Genomic DNA, 25,207 nt, shown 5'->3' on the forward strand with positions numbered 1-25,207 from the left:
GGCTAATGGACATTAACCTTTATATATGAGCTTTACCAAATGTTACACCATCTCTCCCTTCTGTATTTTATAGCATCATATATTGCATAATAAGTCCACTTAAATGTTATTCACCAAATCTAAAGGAACTCGTGAAGTTGTATTATTGGAGTTTCCTGGTTATTAGCATTACTAAATATCCAAAGCATATATACATGTCATTTATAAAAATGATTTTAAAAGAAGATGGTCTTACCCTTTGAGAGCCTGCATCACAGTTAAGACAAGGTAGGTAAAGAGACGTGACAACATGAATGAACATGTGGGCTATAACTTAAATAAAAATAGCAAAGCAAGCTTTTTGCAGCGATTTGGTATTAGAGAAATTCTCACAGCTTGCAGATGGAAAATTTCTCAGCCCCTAACCTCTTAGAGCTTAGTGCATCAGAAAGGAAGATATCTCCCTGTTAGCAATTTACTTCACTAAATAGACTGTTCCTTTTTCACTTCTCTCAAAATTAGTTATGGATTACAATGTAGTGATTATTGGTTAATTTATTATTTCATTATTTTTCTTAATGTAGTTCAAAGGAGGAAACTAAAGAGAAGGAAATTACACACAGAAAAACAATATGTAACGTGATTTCATGATGAAATTCTGCATCAATATAGGTAAGTGGAATAATTTTGGACAAACTTAACACTGACTCTGATCCTTCATTTGCAAATCGTCAGTGGCAGAGTTAAAATACAGCACTAAGGTACAGATTTTGTTTTAATTATCATTTTAATACTCATGTTTTAATTATCATTTAATCACTTATTTTACTGAAGCATATCAGAATGCCCAAGAGGGTCATATTCTTCAGTAACAGGCACTTCCTTGCACAAATCCAAGATGAAGTGCAGACAGCCACGGATTGTAACAGACTGTGAAGTACTGTAGCTATCACAGTCTCACCAATATCCACCAATTTAGTTTGAGCTAAACACTCTCTTTATAGGTTGCAACACAGGCATCAACTGCAGAGTAGGAAAAAACAATGGCAGATAGGCTGGGTTGAAGGATGGCAAACTGATGGTGCAAAAGGAGAAGGTCAAGCTACCTGAAAGATAAAATACAGAGGCTGGAATTGGAGGCTGGAATTGGTGACAGACATCATATGTAGTGGTTCTATTCACTAAACCAAAGCTTTGTTCAGACACATACCTGACTACTAATAACATGATTTTAATAGCATTGTCCTTATAAGAGAGGGGGTAAATAACTGGACATATACATGCATTTGGTTTTTCTACTTAATATAGCTAGACTGGATTCAATGATTCTGTGCAAAACTCAGTGGGACATCAGTAGAAGATACTGACACATGGTTATTTAAAAGATTCCACTATCAGGTCCTTGTGTAAAAATGACTAGGTTAAAGGCTTTGGTTGTGTCCATAACAGCAATCTCAGAAGTCTTTTAAAGACATTTGCAAATTCCACAAAAAGTATCTAAGCTAAAAAAGTACCGTTTTAACTGAAGGGAATGTTGTCCAAAGAGATGAAAAAGAAATATGCCTTAAGATTCTATTTCCCCTTCACTTCATCCTATAGCACAAAAGACACAATCAAGTGGCTTTGGTACGTCTTTCACCTGAATTAGTCCTAGTGTGTCTCTCATGTTTTAAGTACCATCTTCTTTGTGTTCTTTCAAATACAATGATTGTTTCACAGTAACAAGTCATTGTGAAATTTAGAATATCAGTGCTTGGAGCAAAATGGGCCTATTCCCTGTGATCAAAAGGTGTTAAGAGATGAACAGGGGATGGGGAAAAACCTAACCTGTCCATCTATGTGGCTTTGTATAATTTTCCTTATACGAACCATTGAAGAAAAGTATGTATTCAACTCTCACTTTCCAGATGGTGTATTATACATGCCTTTTATATTGTTATACCCAGGAGTATGCAGGAGAAAGAAAAGGAAGAATGAACCTTGTACATAGTAGGCGCTTGGTAAATACTGTTTCAGTGAATTAATAAAATAGTAATCTTGATAATCTATTTAGTACTGTTGATCATTTATTTTGACATTTCAGTACAAGGTTTGGTGCGAGGAAGAACTGAAATCATCTACATACATAGACCTTTGGGAATTGACTGTGAATAAAATATGTTCAGCAATGAAATACCTCTGTCTTACTGACAGTGATAATACCTGATTGTGTAGAAAAGTCCATTAACTAATCTTACACTTGAGAAACACACTACTGTATAAGTGTAAATAGTTATGTCCACACACTGACAGACTTCAGATTCCAGTACAGTATCTTATCGAGTATTGCATACATCTTCTCAGACAGAAATAAAATGGCATTGTTAAAAATTTACCCTTAATTAAAGGACTAATTTTGATTTGCATTTTGACTCTATAGATCTATTTTTGAACACATATCAGCATTATTCATAACAGCCAAAAAAGGTGAAAATCCACAAAGATCCATCAACTAATGAATGGATAAACAAAATGCGTTATATCCATACAGTGGAATATTATCATACAATGGAATATTATAAAAAGGAACAACGTATTGGTACGTGCTACAACATGGAAAAACCTTGAAAACTTTATGTTAAGTGAAGGAAGCCAGAAAAGAAAAGGCTACACATTATGACCGCATTTATATGAAATGTACAAATAGGCAAATCTATAGAAACAGAAAGTAAATTAGTGGTAGCCAGGGGCTGGGGAGAGCTGGGGATAGGAAGTGACTGCCAGTGCCTATGAAGTTTCTTTTTGGCGTGATGAAAATGTTCTAGAATTAAATAGTAGTGATGGCTACCCAACTCTGAATATACTAAGAATCACTGAACTGTAGACATTAAATCAGTGAATTATATAGTATGTAAATTACAGTTGGCCCTCCATATCCATGGGTTCCATATCTGTGGATTCAACTAATGGTGAATCAAAAATACTCAGAAAAACAAAATCCCAGAAAGTTCCATAAAGCAAAACTTGAATTTGCTGCACTCAAATATACAACTATTTACATAGAATTTACATTGTATTCGGTATTATAAGTAATCTAGAGATGATTTAAGGTATATGGGAGGATGTGCATAGGTTATACACAAATACTACACCATTTTATATAAGGGACTTGAGCATCCACAGATTTTGGTCCCTGGGTGGGTCCTGGAACCAATCCCCACAGATATCAAGGGACAACTGTATCTGGATGTACATATTCCTGTCACTTTAAAAAAAATTCTAATCATACAACTGTATATCTCAACAAAGCTATTACAAAAAGTATGGTTGGAAGGTATAAATTGCCATGCATAACCTACACACACATTCACACAAACTATCATGCACTGCCATAAGAGTTTTGATGTGTTTCCAAATGGTATTAGAAGGTCACCTGTTACCTAGAAGCTGAACTGTCTCCTGGCCAGTACTTTTAGGACATGTAATTGGTAGTTCACAGCAGGGACGCCTATTTTCTCTATTTTATAAAATGTTAGATGTTTGTTATACGTAGGTTACTATGATCACATCCTTCTGGACTTTGGGATAGTGGCCGGAGGGCAGGTCATGGCTCATTTTCTGTAGCTTCCCCCTTTCTATCTTAGAATATAAGTTCCCAGAGGACAGGACAGTCACGTCTGTCTAAATTCTTGACATCTACCTACCAGGCATTTAATAAAGGCAATTATATTATGACCCTCCTATCCCATAGCTGAGAGTAATAAGGGGGTTATATATCTTCTTGTGCCAGGTCTTGGGAAAGAGAAGCAGCCAGCATAGGCACCAGTTCTCATGGGTTGTCATATTGCTACAGATTTTGATACATTTTGAGAATCCAGAAAATCTATAATTATATCAAATTAAAACTTTGCGACTTCCCTGGTGGTGCAGTGGTTAAGAATCCGCCTGCCAATGCAGGGCACACGGGTTCAAGCCCTGGTCTGGGAAGATCTCACATGCTGCAGAGCAGCTAAGCCCGTGCGCCACAACTACTGAGCCTGCGCGCTAGAGCCCGCGTGCCACAACTACTGAGCCCGTGTGCTGCAACTACTGAAGCCCGCGTGGCTAGAGCCTGTGCTCCGCAACAAGAGAAGCCACCACAATGAGAAGCCCGCGCACCACAATGAAGAGTAGTCCCTGCTCACCGCAACTAGAGAAAGCCCGCGTGCAGCAACAAAGACCCAACGCAGCCAAAAATAAATAAATTTTTAAAAAATTAAAACTTTTCTTCACAAATAAAACTCATTACAGAGAATAATAATAATAATAGTAATCATAATAGATGGTAACATCTATTGAACGTATTGTGTCCTCTTTTTGAACTCCTACCTCTTATTTCCACAATATCAAAGTGTCTCTCTCATACACAGTGTGCCATACAATTGGTGTCAGTTTATCTCTGAGACTCCTCCCTCCCCTTCTCTCCTCCTGAGAGACTTTGTCCCTTTACCATCTCCTTTCTTACTAGCACCCTCAATGTCTCCCTCTCTATTGGTTTCTTATTCTGTATATTCAAACAACCACACGTCTCTCTTCTTTAATAAAAAAAAGGAATAAAATGAAACAACTACCCCTTCACCTCGTTATCAAACTATTTATCTCCTTCCTTTCCTTGCCAAACTGTCTCCATCTGCTGCCTCTATTGCTTCATTATTCATTTACCACGTAGGCTATTACCACCTGCATTTCCCCCTTACCACCCTATCATTCCAGTCTCCTAAACATGCGCTCTTTAAGGTCAACCAGGATTGATTTTTCTTGTTTCTCAAGGCTCAGCTCAAGCTACTTCTATAATAACAATCATCTTTTCATCTTCTTTCTTTTAAGCCTCTTAGTCACCTAACCATCTTATTTCTATTTCTGTACAACAGTTGGTTGCATGTTATTTTGCACCGTGTGTGTATGTATGCATGTTTCTTCCAGCTCTACTATTTAATAGGAACTTTCTCAAGGGCAAAAGCTATGTCTTCTGCTTCATTTGTTAACTTTCCACAGTACTTACTACAGTTAAAATAGCACCTTGGCTCAAAATAGCATTAAAAATCATGAGCTTCTATTCTATGTTTCTGAATACTAAGATTTCATTTTTCTTCCCTTGATATTATTTTAATGGGGGGTTTGAGGTGGTCAAGAATCTCACACAATTCAACTTTTTACATGTATTCTTCCCTCTCACTGAACCACTGGCAATGGCAAGATGGTATCCGTGTACAGTCCCGGTGATGACACCTTTGGTAGGATATAAAATGGAAATAGGAAAAGGAAACTAAAATGACTAAGGGAGCATAGGAGCTACAAGTAGAGTACAGAAGTAAAACCAAAGACTCTTAGTATTAGAAAAGCAAAGGCTAAGAAAGGATTTGTGATTATTATCTATGGGATTGCCAAAGTTATGCATAGGAAAAAATGCAGACTTGTGCGTTAGATCCTGGAACTTTAGCACTTTATTTTCAAAAGTAAATTTTACATACTAGAGTTACCTTGACTTCACGAAAAAGCTAGTAAGTGTTTGAACTTCCTCCAAAAATAATACAGGCTAAAAGATATAACTGGACACTCCAACAGGATTAGATATACACATGGCTGATAAATTTCTACAGTGGACTGCTTCTTTCAAAAAACTAAGACGTTATAAACATGTTATGGGAAGATCCCCTAGCTTTCAAAGGACTACTCCAGGAGGATAAATATGTCATTCTATAGCATACCATTTAGTGCCTCTGTCAGATGTAGACTATTGGGGTAGAGGGACCAAAAGGCAGACATATTTCATAGGCATCACAGGAAAGGTATGTTTAAAAAAAAAGTTAAAAAAAAAGGAAAACGAGGATTAAAATGAAACAAGAATGAAACGTAAAACATATATGGCCAAGAACATTTAACATGAATTTTTTATACTGTAAATAAGTTGGCCTTTTAGCATAGTGAACCCTTTTCATAAATCTTTTTAGAAGTCAGGCCTCCAGTATACTTTAGAAAAGCTTTTGTTAAAACTGAGGTATATTGATAAAATGATTTAATATAGTTGAAAACAAGCTGCAGCTCTCTAGCTGGGCCCCCTGAAACGTTGTGTTAGAGAAACATCTATATAGCATTATAGGAAACATTTACTGTAATTTGCCATCAATCTTTAAAACTAATAATGTTATGCTCCCAACACTGTTGTCTTTGTTAGTGCATTACTACTATTTTATTCATGTGGTTTGTTGTGCTTATATGAACTATTCACAATTCTACAACAATATTCTAGGCTCTAATATCCTCTAAGTAAAAGATACTGACTGAAACTATGGGCTGACTCAAAGGGCAACTGAGTGCATTTTAATATCCACAAGTCCTATGGACGAATATTGAAGAACCACAGAATTATAATGCAGGACTGTGTTCCATCTGAATGCACAATGATTACCTGAGTGGGGTTGTTGCAGTTTTTTACTTTGGTACCACAAAATGAATCTTCACTTACTGACTGGGTCTGTGAAATAAATATCAGTGAAACTGTAAGTAAATTTAGAATTCAACCTGTTATTCAGGGCCCACAACTGTTATAGCATAAATTGCCTCCAAATGTAACTATGCTGTAGGTGGAAAGAAAACAAAACAAAGCCAAAAACAAGCAACACACACACACACACACACACACACACACACACACACCCCTCTTCAGCTAAGTCTACAAGGAAAGGAGGTCAGAAAGGTGCATTTTGTGCTGTTGTTTAATTTTCAATTCCCAAGGGTACTTGCATGTGTGCAAGTGTATGTGTTCTCCTTTGAGGAGGAGGGAGTGCTTGGGGAACCTAGATCTTTGGTGTGAAATGTAAGATTTGCAAAGTACTCTTAGGGAGAGGAGGGAGATACAGATGGCAGAGTAAGAGGACGTGGAGCTCACATCCCCCTACCAACATATCAAAAATACATCTACATGTGGAACAATCCTCACTGAAAACTAAATGGAAACTGGTTAGAAGGACTCCTGTACAACCAAGGTTGTAAGAAAGATACACACATAATCGGGTAGGACAGAAAGAAAAATCTCGGCTTGGGACCTGTGCACCTGGGAGGGGAATTGGAGGAAAAGGGATATCACATAGGCGGATACCGGCCCTGGGAGTGAGCAGGCCGAGCCACAGACTGGACGTCTCAGTCCATGGGTACTATGCGGAGAAGACAAGCCCCCTTAGCTGTCTGGAGGCCCGCTGGATCAGATAGAAAGTCTGGTGAAGCCTGGACTCTGCTTGTGAGAAAGACGTCTGCCCCAGCAGTTGCTGGGTTTCCTGAGACCACCATGCCAGGCACCACAGCCTGAGCTGAGTGAACGCTCTGGCCCCGCTCACTCCACGCCATAGCACGGCACTGGATCTGGGGCTGATATGACCCGGGAAAAGATTAGATCATGGGCCGCAGAGGTGATCCAGTGCGGGGGCGGAGCTATTGTGGACACTTCCTCAGGCAGCGCCTCAGAAGCAGCCCAGATCTCTGACGGCAGCTGCTCTACTGCAGCTCACTACTCGATACATGCAGAGAGTCCAAGTGGGTCCCGCCAGACCTGTGGAGCAGTTCCACAAGGGGGCAGGGGTGGTGGAGGCAGTGGGCAGTGATCAACTGCGAGAAACGAAGGGGTCTCGCACCCAAGGCTGCATCTGAGTGGAGCCTCAGACACCTACACAGGCAGTGCATCAGACCTCTGTCTGCACATGGGCCCCACTTATTTCAGCACTCCCCTCGTCTGGGGCAAAGGTCTCAGTGTGGGGAGAGTGAAAATCACACACTTGAAACAGAGCCAGCTCGAGTCAAATCCTTGGGGCTTCTGCTCCAGCAACTTGATTAGACCCTGCCCCTGACAGGGCGGTGATAACCACTGAGCAGAGAGGAAGTCCCACCTCACACCCTGAGCAGCTCTAGTTCCTCCATTTCCAGCCCCACACCCTACCAAGGTGAGAGCCGCCAGCACACCCTGAGGAAAGATGTGATTTGCATCCACGTCAAATCCAGTCCTCCCATCAAAGGTGCTGGGCACAAGCAGTCTGTATGGGGCTGCTCCCACATAAGAACACTCCTTCAAGACCACAACAGGTAACTGTTTCACCTAAATTCATACAGATGGAGAAAGTTAAGCAAAATGAAAATGCAGAGGAACTACTTTCAACTGAAAGAGCAAGAGAAAAGTCCTGAAAAAATGAATAATGAAACAGAAATAAACAAAGTATCAGATAATAATTTATCAGATAAAGAATTCAAAACATTGGTATAAAAATGTTAACTGAATTACGGAAAAGAATTGATCTAAACAATGAACATTTTAACAAGGAACTAGCCCAATCAGAAATGAATAATCAAAAGCTGAAACAAAAAAAGTATTAGAATGAATGAATAGCAGACTAAGTGATACAGAAGAACGCATAAGTGGTCTGGAAGATAGAATAATGGAAATCACCCAATCAGAACAGCAGAAAGAAAAACAAATTTAAAAAAAAATGAAAGCAACTTAAGAGATCTCTAAGATAACATCAAGCATTCCAACATTTGCACTATAGGGGTTCCAAATGGAGAATAGAGAGAGAAGGGGATCAAAAATGTATCTGAGGAAATTATGGCTAAAAATTTCACAAACCTGAAGAAGGAAACAGATATCCAGGTACAGGAAGCACAGAGGGTCCCAAACAAGATGAGCCCAAACAGAGCCACAGCAAGAAACATCATAATTAAAATGCCAAAAGTTAAAGATAAAGAGAGAATCCTAAAGGCAGCAAGAGAAAAACAAAGATTCACATACAAGGGAATCCCCATAAGGCTACTAGCTGATTTCTCTGCAGAAACTGTGCAGGCCAGAAGGGAGTGGCATAATATATTCAAAGTCCTGAAAGGGAAAAACCTGCAACCTGAGATACTTTACCTAGCAAGTCTGTCATTTAGAATAGAAGGACAACAAGTAATAAAATGGCAATAAGTACATACCTATCAATAATTACTTTAAGCGTCAATGGACTAAATGCTCTGATCAAAAGACATGAGGTGGCTGGTTGGATTAAAAAAACAAGACCCTTCTGTATGCCAACAAATTGGACAACCTTGAAGAAATGGACACATTTCTTAAAAGATATAATCTGCCAAGACAGAATCAAAAAGAAATGGACAATATGAACACAGCGACCACTAGTAGTGAAATTGAAGCTGTAATAAAAAAACTCCCAGCAAACAGAAGTCTAGGACCAGACAGCTTCACAGGGGAATTCTATAAAACATATAAAGAAGAACTAATACCTATCCTCAAAATATTCAAAAAAAATTGAAGAGGATGGAACACTCCCAAATTCATTCTACAAAGCCACCCTTACCCAGATACCAAAACCAGACAAAGACATGACAAAAAAAGAAAATTACAGGCCAATATCTCTGATGAATATAGATGCAAAAATCCTCAACAAAATATTAGCAAACCAAATCCAACAATACACAAAAAGAATTAGACACCATGATCAAGTTGGAATTATGCCAAGGACACAAGGATGCTTCAAAATTCACAAATCAATCAATGTGATACACAACATTGACAAAAGGAAGAATAGAAATAGAAATCACATGATCATCTCAATAGACACAGAAAAAGCAGCTGACAAAAATTTAACATCCATTGATAAAAACTATCATCGAAGTGGGTATAGAGGGAACAAATCTCAATATAATAAAGGCCATTTATGACAAACCCACAGCTAACATCATACTCAAGGGTGTAAAACTGAAAGCATTTCCTCTAAATTCAGGAGCAAGACAAGGATGGCCACTCTCACCACTTCTATTTAACATAGTATTGGAAGTTCTAGCCACAAAAATCAGACAAGAAAAAGAAATAAAAGGCATCCAAATTGGAAAGGAAGAATTAAAACTGTCACTCTTTGCAGATAACATGATACTTTATATAGAAAACCCTAAAGTCTCCACCGAAAAACTATTCGAACTAATAAATGAATTCCACAAAGTTGCAGAATACAAGATTAATATACAGAAATCTGTTGCTTTTCTATATAATAATAATTAACTACCAGAAAGAGAAGGAATAAAATATCTAGGAAAACCTTAATCAAGGAGGTGAAAGACCTATACTCTGAAAACTATAAACATTGATGAAGGAAACTGAAGATGATACAAAGAAATGGGAAGATACCCCATGCTCTTGCATTAGAAGAATTAATATTGTTAAAATGTCCATACTACCTAGAGCAATCTACAGATTTAATGCAATTCCTATCAAAATATCCATGACATTTTTCACAGAACTAGAACAAATAATACTAAAATTCATATGGAACCACAAAAGACCCTGAATTGCCAAAGCAATCCTGAGGATAAAGAACAAAGCTGGAGGTATCACACTCCCAGAGTTCATACTATAATACAAAGCTACAGTAATCAAAAAGCACAGTACTGACACTAAAACAGACACATCGATCAATGAAATAGAATAGAGAGCCCAAAAATAAAACCCATGCACCTATCGTCAATTAATCTATGACAAAGGAGGCAAGAATATACAATGGAGAAAAGGCAGTCTCTCCAACAAGTGGTACTAGGAAAACTGGACAGACACATGTAAAACAATGAGATCAGAACATTTCCTCACACCATATACAAAAATAAACTCAAAATGGATTAAAGACCTAAATGTAATACCTGAAACCATAAAACTCCTAGAAGAGAACATAGGCAGAACATTTTTTGACATAAATCATAGTAATATCTTTTTGGATCTGTCTCCTAAGGGAAGAGAAATGAAAGCAAAAATAAACAAGTTGGATATAAAAATAAACTCAAAATGGATTAAAGACCTAAATGTAATACCTGAAACCATAAAGCTCCTAGAAGAGAACATAGGCAGAACATTCTTTGACATAAATCATAGCAATATTTTTTTGGCTCTGTCTCCTAAGGGAAAAGAAATAAAAGCAAAAATAAACAAGTGGGACCTAATCAAACTTAAAAGCTTTTGCACAGCAAAGGAAACTAGTGACAAAATGAAAAGACTGCCTATTGAATGGAAGAAAATATTTGTAACTGATATGACTAACAACGGGTTGATACCTAAGATATATAAACAGCTCTTACAACTCAATATCAAAGAAAAACAAACAACCCAATCAAAAAATGGGAAAAAGACCTGAACAGACATTTTTCCAAAGAAGATATACAGATGGCTAACAGGCACATGAAAAGATGCTCAACATCGCTAATTACTAGAGAAATGCAAATCAAAACAACAATGAGATCTCACCTCACACCTGTCAGAATGGCTATCATCAAAAAGTCTACAAATAATCAATGCTGGAGTGGATGTGGAGCAAAGGGAATCCTTGTACACTGTTGGTGGGAATGTAAATTGATGCACCCACTGTGGAAAATAGTATGGAGTTTCCTCAAAAAATTAAAAATTAAACCACCATGTGATCCAGCAATCCAACTCCTGGGTATACAAATGGAAAAATGAAAAGATACATGCATCCTAAAGTTCATAGCAGCTCTATTTACAATAGCCAAGACATGGAAGGAACCCTAGTGCCCATCAACAGATGACTAGCTTAAGAAGATGTGGTATGTATATACAATGGAATATTACTCAGCCATAATAAAGAATGAAATACTGCAAGCTGCAGGAACACGGATAGGCCTAGAGAATATTATGCTTTGTGAAATAAGTCAAAGACAAATACTGTATGATATCACTTATATATGGAATCTAAAAAATAATACAAATGAACGTATATGCAAAACAGAAGGAGATTAACAGATGTAAAAAAACTAATGGTTACCAGTGGGGAGAGGGAAGTGGCAAATTAGGGATATGGGGTTAAGAGATACAAGCTACTATGTATAAAATAGATAAGCAACAAAGATATATTGTATAGCACAGGGAGTTATAGCCATTATCTCGTAATAACTTTTAATGGAGTATAATCTGTAAAAATACTGAATCACTATGCTGTACACCTGAAATTAATATAATATTGTAAATCAACTATATTTCAAAAAAAAGTTTTTTAAATAGAAAATGCAGAACAGTATGGAGACAGGTGAGAAGATTAAGTATACATCTGAAATTAAGTAGTGATGGCGACCAGAACGTTTTAGAAAATAGATGTTAAGGATACAGCAAGAGAAAATTGATAAAACATGGTGGATATGGTGACTATTTGTATTGGTAGTGGGACTAGAAAGGGTATAACTACAGATGACTATCCACATGGGGAAGATATGGTAATGTATGTAGTGGGAGAATAAAAGACTTAAAAGGAATTACAAGGACAATAAAATATCAATAGAAAAAAACCAGTGCAGAAAATGGCAAAAAAAAAAGTATTCTTAGGGAAGGGATGTGACTATTAGCATTGAGATCTTTAATCAAGACAGCTGTTACTTAAACAACTGGCCTTGAGAAAAGAATTTTTTAAAAAACTAAGACCCAAAAAAGGGTGCTGAGATAACAGTAAAGAGATTGGATCCTAATCTCAGCTCTGCCTGTAGTTATGTCTATTATGCAAGGTAAGTCACTTAACCTTCTTGTGTTCTCCTTTTCAACTGTAAAACAAGGGTAACAATAGCTGCTACAGCATAAAACTGTTATGTGGATAAAAGACATTATTCTGAAACTGTAAATGCTCTCTAAGTGCATATGATTATTGCTATATACATGTCAAAAACCGAAATTTATACTGCAGAAAACTGGGAATTAATTATTTGAATTACAACAGAATTCTCTGCAAGTACTTTAAATGGGAAAACGCGGTTTACAAATTTTACAGACACACATTTCAACCACTTCCCAGGAGTATATCCCCTTTTGCAAAAACAGGGCAACTTTTACTTGGAATGGCTAATTGTTCTTTGTTAACTGCATAATTCGAATTCACTGATCCATACTGTATACAGCTAGAAGGGACCTTAGACATAAGCTAGCCCTACTGAGCATCACCCCGTCTTTGTCAAAGCCTTAGCAGCTGGGAGGAGAACGGAGGAAAAGAAAGGCAAGGGTAAGGAAAAGAGAGGGGTGGCAGGAGTCTGCTCCCCTCCCTCACATTACCTGGAGAAAGGTGGCTCTTATCTGCTATATATTTCTAATTGCTAGGTAAGATTTCATTTGCAAAAAGTGTTTCACTTCCCATGACCTCTCCCCCACAAAGGGTTGCAAGCTGAAGGGGAGCAGAATTTGCCACCCCAAAATATGCCTCTTTGGCATAAGGATTATCTTGAGCTGATCATTTTTACGAAACAGCAGACATAGGAAAAGATCTGAAAAGTGAATAGGAGTTACCCTTTAGCAAGAGACCCTTTAGCAAGTTAAAAATTACAAGTTAAAAGTTACCCTTTGCAAGATTTATAAGGGAAACCTCCATTTGTAAGGGTGTCTCCCCCTCTCTACCAGGAAGAGAAGGATAACTCTAAATCTTTAGAAACTCTGATCAAAGGAGAAGGAAATGACTTAAATCTGCATAACACCCATACTCCATTTACTGTGCTTTTCCTGATACCCTCTCTTAACTGACTCCCCTCACATCTTTTGTTTTCAGATGAGATGGTATCTAAGGTGGTGGCTTGGGTCATTTCCGGGAGGTGCTCAGTTTTCCTGGGTATCTCCCATGAATACAGGAGGTGCACATGTTATTTAACTTGCTTGTTTTTCTCCTATTTATCTGTCTTTTTATTACAAGGGGGTATCAGCCAAGAACCTGAAGGGTAAAGGGAAAATTATTTTTCCTTCCCTGCAAAGCCAACTCCCTTTTTTTTCAGAGGAGAAACTGGAGCCCAGACAGGTGAAGCTATAGTCACAGTTTGGTCCTGGCTGAAGCATCTTCACGACAGGCTATAAATTGTGTCATATCAATCAGCTATACGTTGTTTACATGGTCGTATATTCAGCAGACATTGACTAGAAAATGTCTTTTTTTTCCTTCAACTTTGCGGAGATAGATTTTGTAGGATGAACTTAAAAGAAGTGTCACTTCCTCCCAAGGCCAGCCTTTTGCAAAAATTGTAAAGGAGATAAAAGTTGTCTTTAGTGTCCTTTAGCTTTCTGTCTCTCCGCCCACCCTTTTTGTTCCTGGGCATCCAACCTGCAGGAATTCAGTACCCTCATCTACCCAATAAACTTCTTCATTCAGATTGTTAGTGACAATGTTGGATTTTACCTGAGCCCTATGCCCCTGGAAAACAGAGTTGGTTAAGAGATTACCCCAACCTTTTGCTTTCAGATATCCTTCCACCCTTTTATGATTTAGGAAGTGGCTTACCACAAAACAAACAAATAAATAAACAAAAATAACCAAACTGAAAAGCCTTTTCCCTATGACTTATTAGAGAAGGCTCTCTGTCCATTCGTTCTCAGGACTCCCATAAGAATTGCACATGACTCCTTTGTTTACCTGTGACAAGGCCAAACACAGACCTTTCCCCTTTTGCTGGAACCTGCTGAAAAAGCAGATACAGACCCTCCAATTTCCCGTTCTTTCATAAATAATTATCGGAGTTTAGAACTGTTTGTTTCCCTTCAACTAGCTAGACACAGAGAAAACATTTCCTGTTCATCTGACTCACTGAGATTTGCCCTGAGTACAAAACAATTCCAACTGTAAATCATCCCGCTTGTAGCTCATGTACTCCTCCTTTGAATAAAATTAATCTTCTTACCAGCTCAGTTTCTGTCTTTGATTCCCCCTTAGAAAACCTCTTTAGGAATTTACATGTTTAGATTGTGTTTCATTATTACAATAACAGATGAGAAAACAGAAGAGGTGGAACCAGGAGTCCTTGGTTCTAGTCCCAGTTCTCTGTGTGTTCTTGACCCCTCTGGACCTCAGTTTCTTCATCTTTAAATAATGATATTGGATTTGATCATCTTTAAGATTTTAACATTCTACACTGGTTGATAAATTACACTGTAATTATTTTCAGTTCAATTTATGGACCTTACGTGACTCAGGTCTAGGAACAAGTCTTTCATTTGTTCATATCCCCTGCTGTGTTTAAACCAGCTGTTACATAATATTTACAAGTTAAAGAGAAAGAGTGAGTTATGACTCGTTTGTAAGCTTCTAAGGTAGTAGGGCCTGTTTTAGTACAATACTTTCAATTCTACATTAGTGAACAATTGATAACTGGTTTTTCTGGTAGATTCTGACATATGGTTGTGACTTATGTCTTCTTTTTGAAATTAAATTTAAATTATTCAAATAAATTTTAAAAAGAAAATTTTAGCAGACTAAATATATATAAGCAAATATTCTTTTTTTCTTTCATTTTGAAAATTAAGTGGTAAGAAAATTCTTTAATCTCCTAATGAGAAGCAGATACATATAGCTACTGTTAATGGGGAACCAATTCCAGTAGAATTTGATTATTTTTAAAGTGCCATTCTACTTATCCATGCCTTTGATGATGAAAGTGATGATAATTTAAAAATAATAGATGTTAAATTGGTAAGTAAAGAGAAATCAAACTTTAAAGAGAGAAAACATCTAAATCCTAAGGAGGCCATCATTCATAAAAAAGTTGATGTCAGTTTGAAAGCAGGATCTATAGTGTCTAATAGGATGCCAATACAAGGTAATTTTCCAATCATCTGACCCAATAATAATTATTTTGCTAAATTAAACAATGTTCTTGGCACTGTGCTATATGCTTTACATCTATTGTCTCACTTACTCCTTACAACCACTCTATGCGACAGGTACTATATTATCATCCGTATGTTGCAGGTGAGGACACTGGTTCAGCAAGGCTGTGTCAATTAACTGCCTGAGGTTGGAGTGCCAGCAAATGACAAAGTCAGTATTCAAAGCCAAACCTGACTCCAGAGTCCAGCCTCTTAACTACAGTGCTACACTGTTCAACCCTCTAGGAGAGTAAAGAAAACAGTATAAAAAGAACTACCTGGTTTTCGAGTTTAGAACTGTATTTATGGGGTTGTGTGATGTCTAGAAAATTGTAAAAGGATACAGGTGACCATTTGAAAATATCCTTATAGTATATTACATCTTCTGCAGGGTTTGGTTTAGTATACACAGGACTTTATAAAAGAGGAGCTATGTTTTTACTTGGTTAGTAATACACAGTAAAGACCTAATATAACAGAACTATGATGTGCAGCTATTGTTAACGTTTTGTCCAGACTTCCATAAAAAGTCAGTTTAAGATAACAATTTGGTATATATGGCACCAACCTTTAATGATTTTTCTTAATAAAGAAATTGGTTTGGCCTGCTTGTTGTTGTAATTGAGCAGAAACTTAAAAAGTTTCCATTTATGAAACTTGTCACAACACATTAAAATACAGAATTTACCTAAAATCTATCATGAATAGACACTGGGGCTTTGTTTTCAGGGTGTAAAATGTCTTTTGTGGTTCTCATATATGTTTCATGTGTGGATTTCAGTATAATGCAGAAATTAAGAGACAAGTATCTGGAATCAGACCACAAGTTTCTAGCTCTGTGACCTTGGGCAAATGACTTAAACTCTCTGTGCTTCTATTTCTCATTTGGAAAATGAAGACCATAGCATTACTTTCATGATATAAATACATGTTTAGTGTCTGGAGTAACTCTTGGCACATGGTAACTGTTTAATACAATTTAGTCATCATCATCAAACTATTTTTTGGAAAGGAATTCTAGAAATCTGAATTAGAATAAAAAAATGAATATGCTCTGATGACAACTATGTGATGACCTTCTGCTGTCTTGTATGCTTCATTTTCATCAAACAGATAATTCATGATTTTCAGTGTGACTGGCAAAAAAAATCCCTAAGCATATGATATCAAATGGTGGCTCTTGTACTTGCAGATATAAAGGAATCAAATAGCAGGAGAGAAGGTAAGGGAGAAAATGTCCAAGTCCAAGTGTATTCAGACCCTTTCCTCTGCCATTTCTGACCCCTGCACTACCCCCAGCCCCTCTCAGCAGCAACAATGAAATTGCTGGGAAAGTTCAGCCCAGGCTAGAAACAGTAATTCTAAAGGACATAAAGCAAACTGCACCGTGAATTGAAAACTGGAATAAACCATAATGTTTTCCTGAACCCTAAGCATTAATTTTTACTGAAGCATAGACCAAAGCAAAGTTCCTTTTTCAAAAGCAAACAAAAATAAAACAAAACAAAACCCACAAATAACTCCCCAGAAGGAACTAAAAACACAAGAGTAGTAATCGAAACAACTATAAAAATCTCTTATTTTCAACTAATGAACCAAAACTGATTTTCCACCTCTATAAAATTATACGCTTCTTAATTTAAGGGTAGGGTTTGGGTCATTCATTCATTCATCTGTTTATATTTAATCTAAAAATATGTAGGATAGTACTGGCTATACGTTTTGTTTTCAATTTCTACTTTTTGAATTGACATTCCGATATTTTACATGGCTCGAGGCCCTCTGTACTGTATCTTATATCAAGAGAAATCACAATACAAATTTTCAGTTATTTTCAATATTTGAATATTAAGACTAAGATCATTCAACATGAATAAAATGTTGGGACTGCTGGTACAGTACTGTGACATTTATTGTAAATGTCAGGTAGTTCAAGCTTATGTTGGTTAAATTTAACAATTCAGTACTCAAAGTGCTTTTTTCTTTTCCCCAACTAGGAAGAATTCATGTTTCCCAACTAGGAAAAAAATTCATATTCCCCCACTTTGACATAAACATTCGCCCTTGTATTACACATAGAAGGCATTTTCTTATTATAAACAGAAGAAATTTCCATATACCCTTTGTAAAGTGTTATATATAAATGCTGGGCTTGGACACAAAGAACTTAATCAAAATCCCACGTTGCTTCAGGGTACCTATATGCGAAATGCAATTTCCATTGTATTGAAACCTCCATCCTGTAAATATTTATCTATTTTCAAAATTGCCAACATATTTGAAAAGTTTAATTGGTTTATATTCAAGGCACTAGAGAAAGGAAAATCTGCTTTCACAAGACATTTACATGTATTTATTCTGTCCACGTAGAGTATTTCTTTCGAGTGATCATGAAATTTAATGTGAAGTGAAACCATCCCAGGTTTGGTTCTAATGACTAAATTAGAAGAAAAGTAATCAATAATCAATCAATCACTTTGATCACTGTACCTTTTTTCTCTGATTTATCGGAAGCTTTTCCTCCAATTGGAGAGTAAGTGGTATCCATGGATTCAGTCCCTCTGTTCCCCTTGCTAACTCCATTTTCATAGAGCTGTCCTTCAGCTGGTTGCAACTGCCAAGTCAGGCCGAACAAATGTACTGCTGCAAGAAAACAAGCCACACATGAACTTATTCCAGACTTGCCAAAAAGGTCTCTAAACCAGCTGTCCCTTTCCACCCAAAAATGCCATGACTGGTTTTCTTTCAGTTAGGCCAAGCAACCTGGAGTTGATACCCACATCATACAGGTAGCGACTTTCCCAAACAGTGCTTAAAATTTTGAGGCTGAAGCTATCCCAGTGATAGCAAAAATTGAAATTTTGGTTAAGCAATTACAGTGGGATTGGACTCTGCTCCTCAGTGCTGTGACCCCTTCCTCTTCCATTTCCCTTAGTCGTGTAACTCTAGTTTGCACATGGAAACCGCAGAGTAATGGTGGACAGGCTATCGCGAGAACATGAGAGACCTTCTCTATGGCCCTCGTTCAGTTCAATTCAGCAAATATTTCCTGAGTGCCTAGTATGCATAAGGTCCTATGATAGCTACTGCAGATGTTAACATCTAGATGCCTATTACGGTAGGAGCTGGAAGTAATACAAGTATAAAATAATGGTAATACACAGAATAATTGAGGTAATACAGGTTCAAATTGCTATCATCGGGCTTCCCTGGTGGCGCAGTGGTTGAGAATCTGCCTGCCAATGCAGAGCACACGGGTTCGATTCCTGATCCGGGAAGATCCCACATGCTGCGGAGCAACTAAGCCCGTGCGCCACAACTACTGAGCCTGCACTGTAGAGCCCGCGAGCCACAGCTACTGAAGCCCGTGTGCCTAGAGCCCGTGCTCCACAACAAGAGAAGCCACCGCAGTGAGAAGCCTCCGCACCGCAACGAAGAGTAGCCCCCGCTCGCCGCAACTAGAGAAAGCCTGCGTGCAGCAACGAAGACCCAACGCAGCCAAAAATAAATAAATAAATAAATTTATTTAAAAAAAATTGCTATCATAGGATTAAAAAATACTCAGTGTTGATCGGCATGCAGGAAAATGGACAGGAGACTCTCATACACTTTATTTTTTAAGTCAATCTTTTTTTAAAAAATTTATTTATTTAATTTATTTATTTTTGGCTGTGTTGGGTCTTTGTTGCTGCACAGGGGCTTTTTCTAGTTGCGGCAAGCGGGGGCTACTCTTAGTTCCGGTGTGTGGGCTTCTCACTGCGGTGGCTTCTCTTGTTGCGGAGCACAGGCTCTAGGCGCCCAGGCTTTAGTAGTTGTGGTGCGCAGGCTCAGTAGTTGTGGATCGGGGGCTCCAGAGCGCAGGCTCAGTAGTTGTGGTGCACGGGCTTAGTTGCTCCGCGGCATGTGGGATCTTCCCGGACCAGGGATCGAACCCGTGTCCCCTGAATTGGCAGGCGGATTCTTAACGACTGTGCCACCAGGGAAGCCCTCTCATACACTCTTGATGCGAGTATACAAAACCAGTCACCTTTTGGAGGGTAATGTGGCACCATTTATTAAGAAAACTTGAAGTTTGGCTTAATCTTTTAGCAAACAATTCAATTTCTATGAATTAGCTATGAATGTGTACCAAACTACAAGTCTATCCATTGTAACATTTAAAAACTAGTAGAAAGTTATGATCAATCTAAATATTCATCAAAAGGAGATTAATTAAATAACTGATATTATAAATAATACAAGATTAAGCAGTTATGAAATCTTGTTGCAGAAGACTATGTAATGGAATGGGAAATATTTATGATACATCAAATGAAAAACATCAGTCTACTAAACAGTATGAATAGTATGATCTATATTGTGTGTGTGTGTGTGTGTGTGTGTGTGTGTGCGTGCGCGCATATGTTGCTGTGTGGAGAGAGAAAGGGCTGGGAGGATGTATTGCAACATAGTAACAGTATGAGGGGTTTATGGAGGATTTTAATTTTCTTCTTTATGATTTCTGTATTGCCTATATTTTTTACAATGAACATGTGTGATGTTTGCCATCTGGGGAAAAAAGAAATTTTTGTTTTAAAAGAAATGGTTTAAAGGAACAATAGATTAAAATTGGCTTGGTTGATCAGGGATGATTTAATGAAGGAAGTAGGATTAGAGATAGACCTTGAAGGATATGTGGGGCAGGTGTCAACAATGGGTGGGGTGAGGGGGCAGGCTGAACAAAATATGACTTTGTAAAGCACAGGATGTATTTGAGGCAAAGGAAGTTGATGGGGTTGGTTGGAGTTTAGCTATGTATAGAAGTTAGTGGAAGTTAAGGCTGGAAGGGTAGATAAGGGCCATATTGTGGAGGACATTGAATGCCACACTTAGGTATTTGGATTCAATTTACTGGGCAACAGGGAGGCACTGCTATTTTCTGAGCAGATGAGGGATATGATCAGTTTTCTTTAGGAAGATTAATTTAATAGCAATAAGGAGCATTGACGGTTTCTAGGCAAATAAATGATATCATCAGAGCACCCTTTGTAGAAAGATAAATCCAGTAGTAGTGTGGAGAAGGATGGATTGGAGGCCTAAAGATGTGGCAAGAACACAAATTGGGATGGCACTGCAATAATCTAGGTGAAAAATGATGAGTGTCTCATTTAGGGCCATGGCTGTGAGAATGCCGAGAAGGCGATTCCTTAAGGAGAAATCGCATAAATGTCATTTCAGGATTTGGCAACAAGCTCTGTGTATGAGTGGGTGGGTGTGTGCTTGCTCGCTTGTGTATGTGTGTAGGTGTGCTGGGGATGGGCATAGGAAAAAGTGACAGAAAGGGAGGAATCCAAAATGGTTAAGGTTTTGAGCCTGATAACTGAAAGCACTGTGGAACCATTAACAGAGTTAGGGAATTCGCACTTAGCTCAGCACCAGCTACAAATAGTTGGTGCTGGATATGTGTTTGTTGAATGCTTACTAGCTGGTTTGGGGAAGGGTGAGGTGATGGGAGGAATACAATGAATTAATATTTGGAGATTCCAGGTTCCAGGGACTGATGGGCTATCTAGATAGTCATGTCAGACACAGGAGTTTGAAGTTCTGGAGAAATATTAGGTCTAGGACAAGACTAGAATCACACGTGCACATAAGCAACAGTTGAAGTGAGAGCAAATGAGATTACCGAGTGGAGAATGTTAGGAGAAAACAGTGCCTAGGACAGAAGCTGGGGACATCCTTTTATTTGTTTTCTTACCGCAATTTTCAAATCAACCAAATCTTACCAAAAGGCAAAAAAAAAAAAAAAAAAGTGTATCTGTTCATAAGCCATCTCATATTTTTCTTTATGTTCCTAGGCAGACTGAAAGGGGCTAACTTATATGTCTAACACAAATACATAGCATATGAATTAGCAACCGAGAACAGGAAAGCTAGCCAGATAGCCTATTTAAAAATCATTCATCCACTTTTAGTTGAGCTAAAGAGATTTCTAACACCTACCTTCTAATTTATCCTTAAAACTTTTAAGCATTTAATTGGTTTCTACCCTTTTCTTTGGATTAAGGCCAGTACTGCCTGATGAATTTCTCTTGCAATTACTGGAAACAATTGAAACTCAAATGATACTGGTTCTGAGTAAGGTACAGTATGGCATGCTAATAGAGCTATATTAGGGACATCCCTGAGATTTCCTTGCCAAAAGACTCAAAGTACAGTTGGTTTAACATCCTCGCTCCAATTAAAGGTATTTATCAGCTTTATAGAAAATTCAGTCTACTCAGTCCCCTAATTATTTGAATATGATGGATATTAGAAACTATATTGAAAATGTGTTTGACTTTCTTGGTTCAGTTACTTTTTTGAAATTAGATGGGCCATAAGGAACAAAAGGCATAGTAGTTCTCATTTTGCAGATCAAGGGGGCTATTTTATATACTTTATTTAAGTTAAGCCAGTTTCCTGACGGCACTTAACAATGAGAGAGAAAATACATGTGCTGAGAATCACTTCAAAATAATAAAATAAGGTTTAATTTTTCACCATCAAATGAAATGGACTGCTTCTAGACAATCATGACAGATAAAGAGGTATGCACAATTAGTCAAATACTTTTTGAGAGTGGTAAAGCTTTATAATTTTTTGAGTTTACTTATGCCTTTTCTAGGCAACGAGCTGTTTGTAATGTACCCATTATTTTTGTGATGTACCTATGTATGAATAAATAATGAAAATTACTTGCTACAGACTATGGGTACTATAGCAAGGCTATGGGTCTCTTCTCTCCTCCAAACTGAACTTCCATATACTGAGTTGTGAAAGGAAATCAAAGAGTGCATTTATGTGCAAGGTAGACTGAGGTAACTAAATAACTCCAGTTTTTGAGTTCTGTTAGAAATAAATAATACTTTGTTCACACTAAGACCAATACATAAAACTATGTTGAACTTTGGGATATACCAACACACCACTAGAAAGATATGGCAATACTTCTATTATGGGGATGCATTTATTGATTCATTCAACAAGTATTTTCAAAGCATATGCTGAGCACACAGGGAATGTCGGGGATACAGGAAAAGGTAATAAACAGCCAGGACTGCAAAGGTATTGGCTGACCAATATGGATGTTGGATGTAAACAACCAATATATCCTGACCAGGACCTACTGGCTGCATATCAGCCTTGGATACACAATGAGGAAGATACAGAGTCCTTACCTTCTAGTAGATCACCATTCAGATCTATGCTATGTATTTATAGCCACACTTTAAGCAAGTCCCCTAAACCCAAGTATAAACATTATGAGCCCACTGGTTAGAAATAAGGGCACAACTGGTAATGAACAAACAGGGCAGTGTTAAGTTATATTCATATATTGATTCAACAAGTATTTCTTGAGTGCCTACTTTGTGCCAGGCACTGTTTTCCTAAGTTTACAGCAGTGAATTAAAAAAAAATCTCTACCCTCCCAGAACTCATGTAAGAGGGTGGTAAGTTAAGAGAGGCAGACAATGAATAAATATATGATGTGATATAATATGGCTATATAGAAACAAAGAAACAAAGAAGTGAAATAATGTCCAGTAGTTACAAATGCTATAAAGGAAAAAAATAAGTCCAAGTAGTCAGGGAAGGTCTCTTGGAGTAGGTAATATTTGAACCAAGATTTGAATGAAGTGAAGCCATATGAATATCTAGTTGAAAAACCTCCTAGGAAGAAGGAACAGCAATTACAGAAAACCCTGAAGTCTTGTACGGAATATGTGAAGAACACTAAGGAGCTCAGTGTGGCCAGAGCTCAGTTAGGAAAGAGAAGAGTGGTAGGAAAACTCAAAAACAGGATTGGAACCATAATCCTGTTATCTCTGTGCTCTAACCAACTTCACAAACTGGTCACCAATAAACTACAAGTGAATAGAAAGTAATGAAACTAAAATCACACATGCCCCAACATATACCTACAAATGAGCACTACTGGTTATAGTAGGTCTAATATAACTACTCCTGACCCCAAACAAAGTCAAAGTTCTTTTTCCTAAAGACATATGTAAAAATATACATACTCAATGAGCAAGGTTGGACACTAGCCAGATCTCTCAGGAAGTACCAGTTCCGTTACTTGCACTTCACTAAAATTCAATGGCCGGACAGAATGTGTCTGCCTATTCAGATATTCCAGGAGTAATGTCTTTTCAGCTGATTAAGAATGGCAGTCCCTAATGCTCTCCGCACAAATGTTCCTTAGTGCTGAGTCCTGTAGATTTTATAATTCCTCTCCTTCTTGTTTTATCCAATTGCAAAGAGCTATGCTCTGAAATTATAAATTTATTACAAAGTTAAGGTAACAAATGGAGTATCTCGCTGTCCCCAATTGTCAAACTCAATCAAGCATCTTGGATCTCAAGGCAGCCTGACTTCATGAGAAGAAGCTCTTCTTAACTTGCATATTTCTATAGGCTGGAGACTCCAAGCCTCTCAGCAGTTATTTTTCTGTACTCTCTGTTAGGATGTTGGTCTTATGTTGGTCTTTGTTTCTCTTAAGTAAGACTGATGGTCTCTGGTAATGTTTATAATTGATAATGCTTCCCCATTCCATGCCCCTTCAAAAGGCAAATATTCACTTATAAGGGAGAGACTGCAGAAGTGCTTCAGAAGTAGATGTAGGAAATACATGCTGAATGACCTAGGTCTGTACTGTCTAATATGGCAGCCACTCACCACATGTGTCTATCAAGCATTTGAAATGTGGTTAGTCAAAGTCGAAGACTTCGTATGAAAGTAAGAATGTAAATTATCCAATTAATAATTTTTATATTGATTACATGTTGAAGTGTTAATATTTTGGATATGTATTTCATTAAATTAAAAATCTATTTAAATTAACTCCACCTGCTTCTTATTACGTTTTTAATGCGGCAACTATAAAATTTAAAATTATATATGTGGTGTGGGTTGTATTTCTATTGGACAGTACTGATCTTGACTATCGAGAACATTTCACAAAGAGATATGGTGTTTCTCTTTTAGCACCTCGTTATAGAACCCACCATGCTATGCTGAAGATACCTATTTATATGAATGCCTCATCATTTTAAGCACTGAAAGGGCAGATACCATGTCTTCTTCATCTTTTTGCCCCTGGTACCTAACTCAGCACCTGGTAGTCAAGAAGTACTCTTGCTTATACACTGCTGACAGGACTGTAAAGTGGTAAATGGGCTTTGGAAAGCAATTTTATGATTGCTATTGATTGTCTATCAAAATTTAAATTGGGAATGTTCCTTGACCAAGGAATTCTACTTCTAGGAATGTGCACTAAAGAAATAATCACATACAGGCGTGCCTTGCTTTACTTCATTTCACTTTATTATGCTTCCCAGCTACTGTATTTTTTACTAATTGAAGGTTTGTGCCCACCCTGTGTCCAGTAAGTCTATCAACACCATTTTTCCAACAGCATTTGCTCACTTTGTGTCTCTGTGTCACATCTTTGTAATTCTCACAATATTTCAAACTTTTTCATGCTTATTATATTTGCTGTGGTGATCTGTGATCAGTGATCTTTGATGTTACTACCTTAATTGCTTTGGG

General features: G+C 37.5%; 1 protein-coding gene across 1 annotated transcript in view; it reads right to left on the reverse strand.

The window, feature by feature from the left end:
- TENM1 (teneurin transmembrane protein 1) overlaps positions 1-25,207 on the reverse strand; it is a 569,033-nt gene that overhangs the window by 272,669 nt on the left and 271,157 nt on the right. Inside the window, exon 6 of the mRNA XM_082446781.1 lies at positions 18,125-18,277. Coding sequence (XP_082302907.1) covers positions 18,125-18,277 — 153 coding nt within the window. The remainder of the gene's footprint in view (positions 1-18,124; positions 18,278-25,207) is intronic.

Source organism: Balaenoptera physalus (genome assembly GCF_965194825.1).
Source record: "Balaenoptera physalus genome assembly, chromosome: X".
NCBI classification, from domain to species: domain Eukaryota; kingdom Metazoa; phylum Chordata; class Mammalia; order Artiodactyla; family Balaenopteridae; genus Balaenoptera; species Balaenoptera physalus.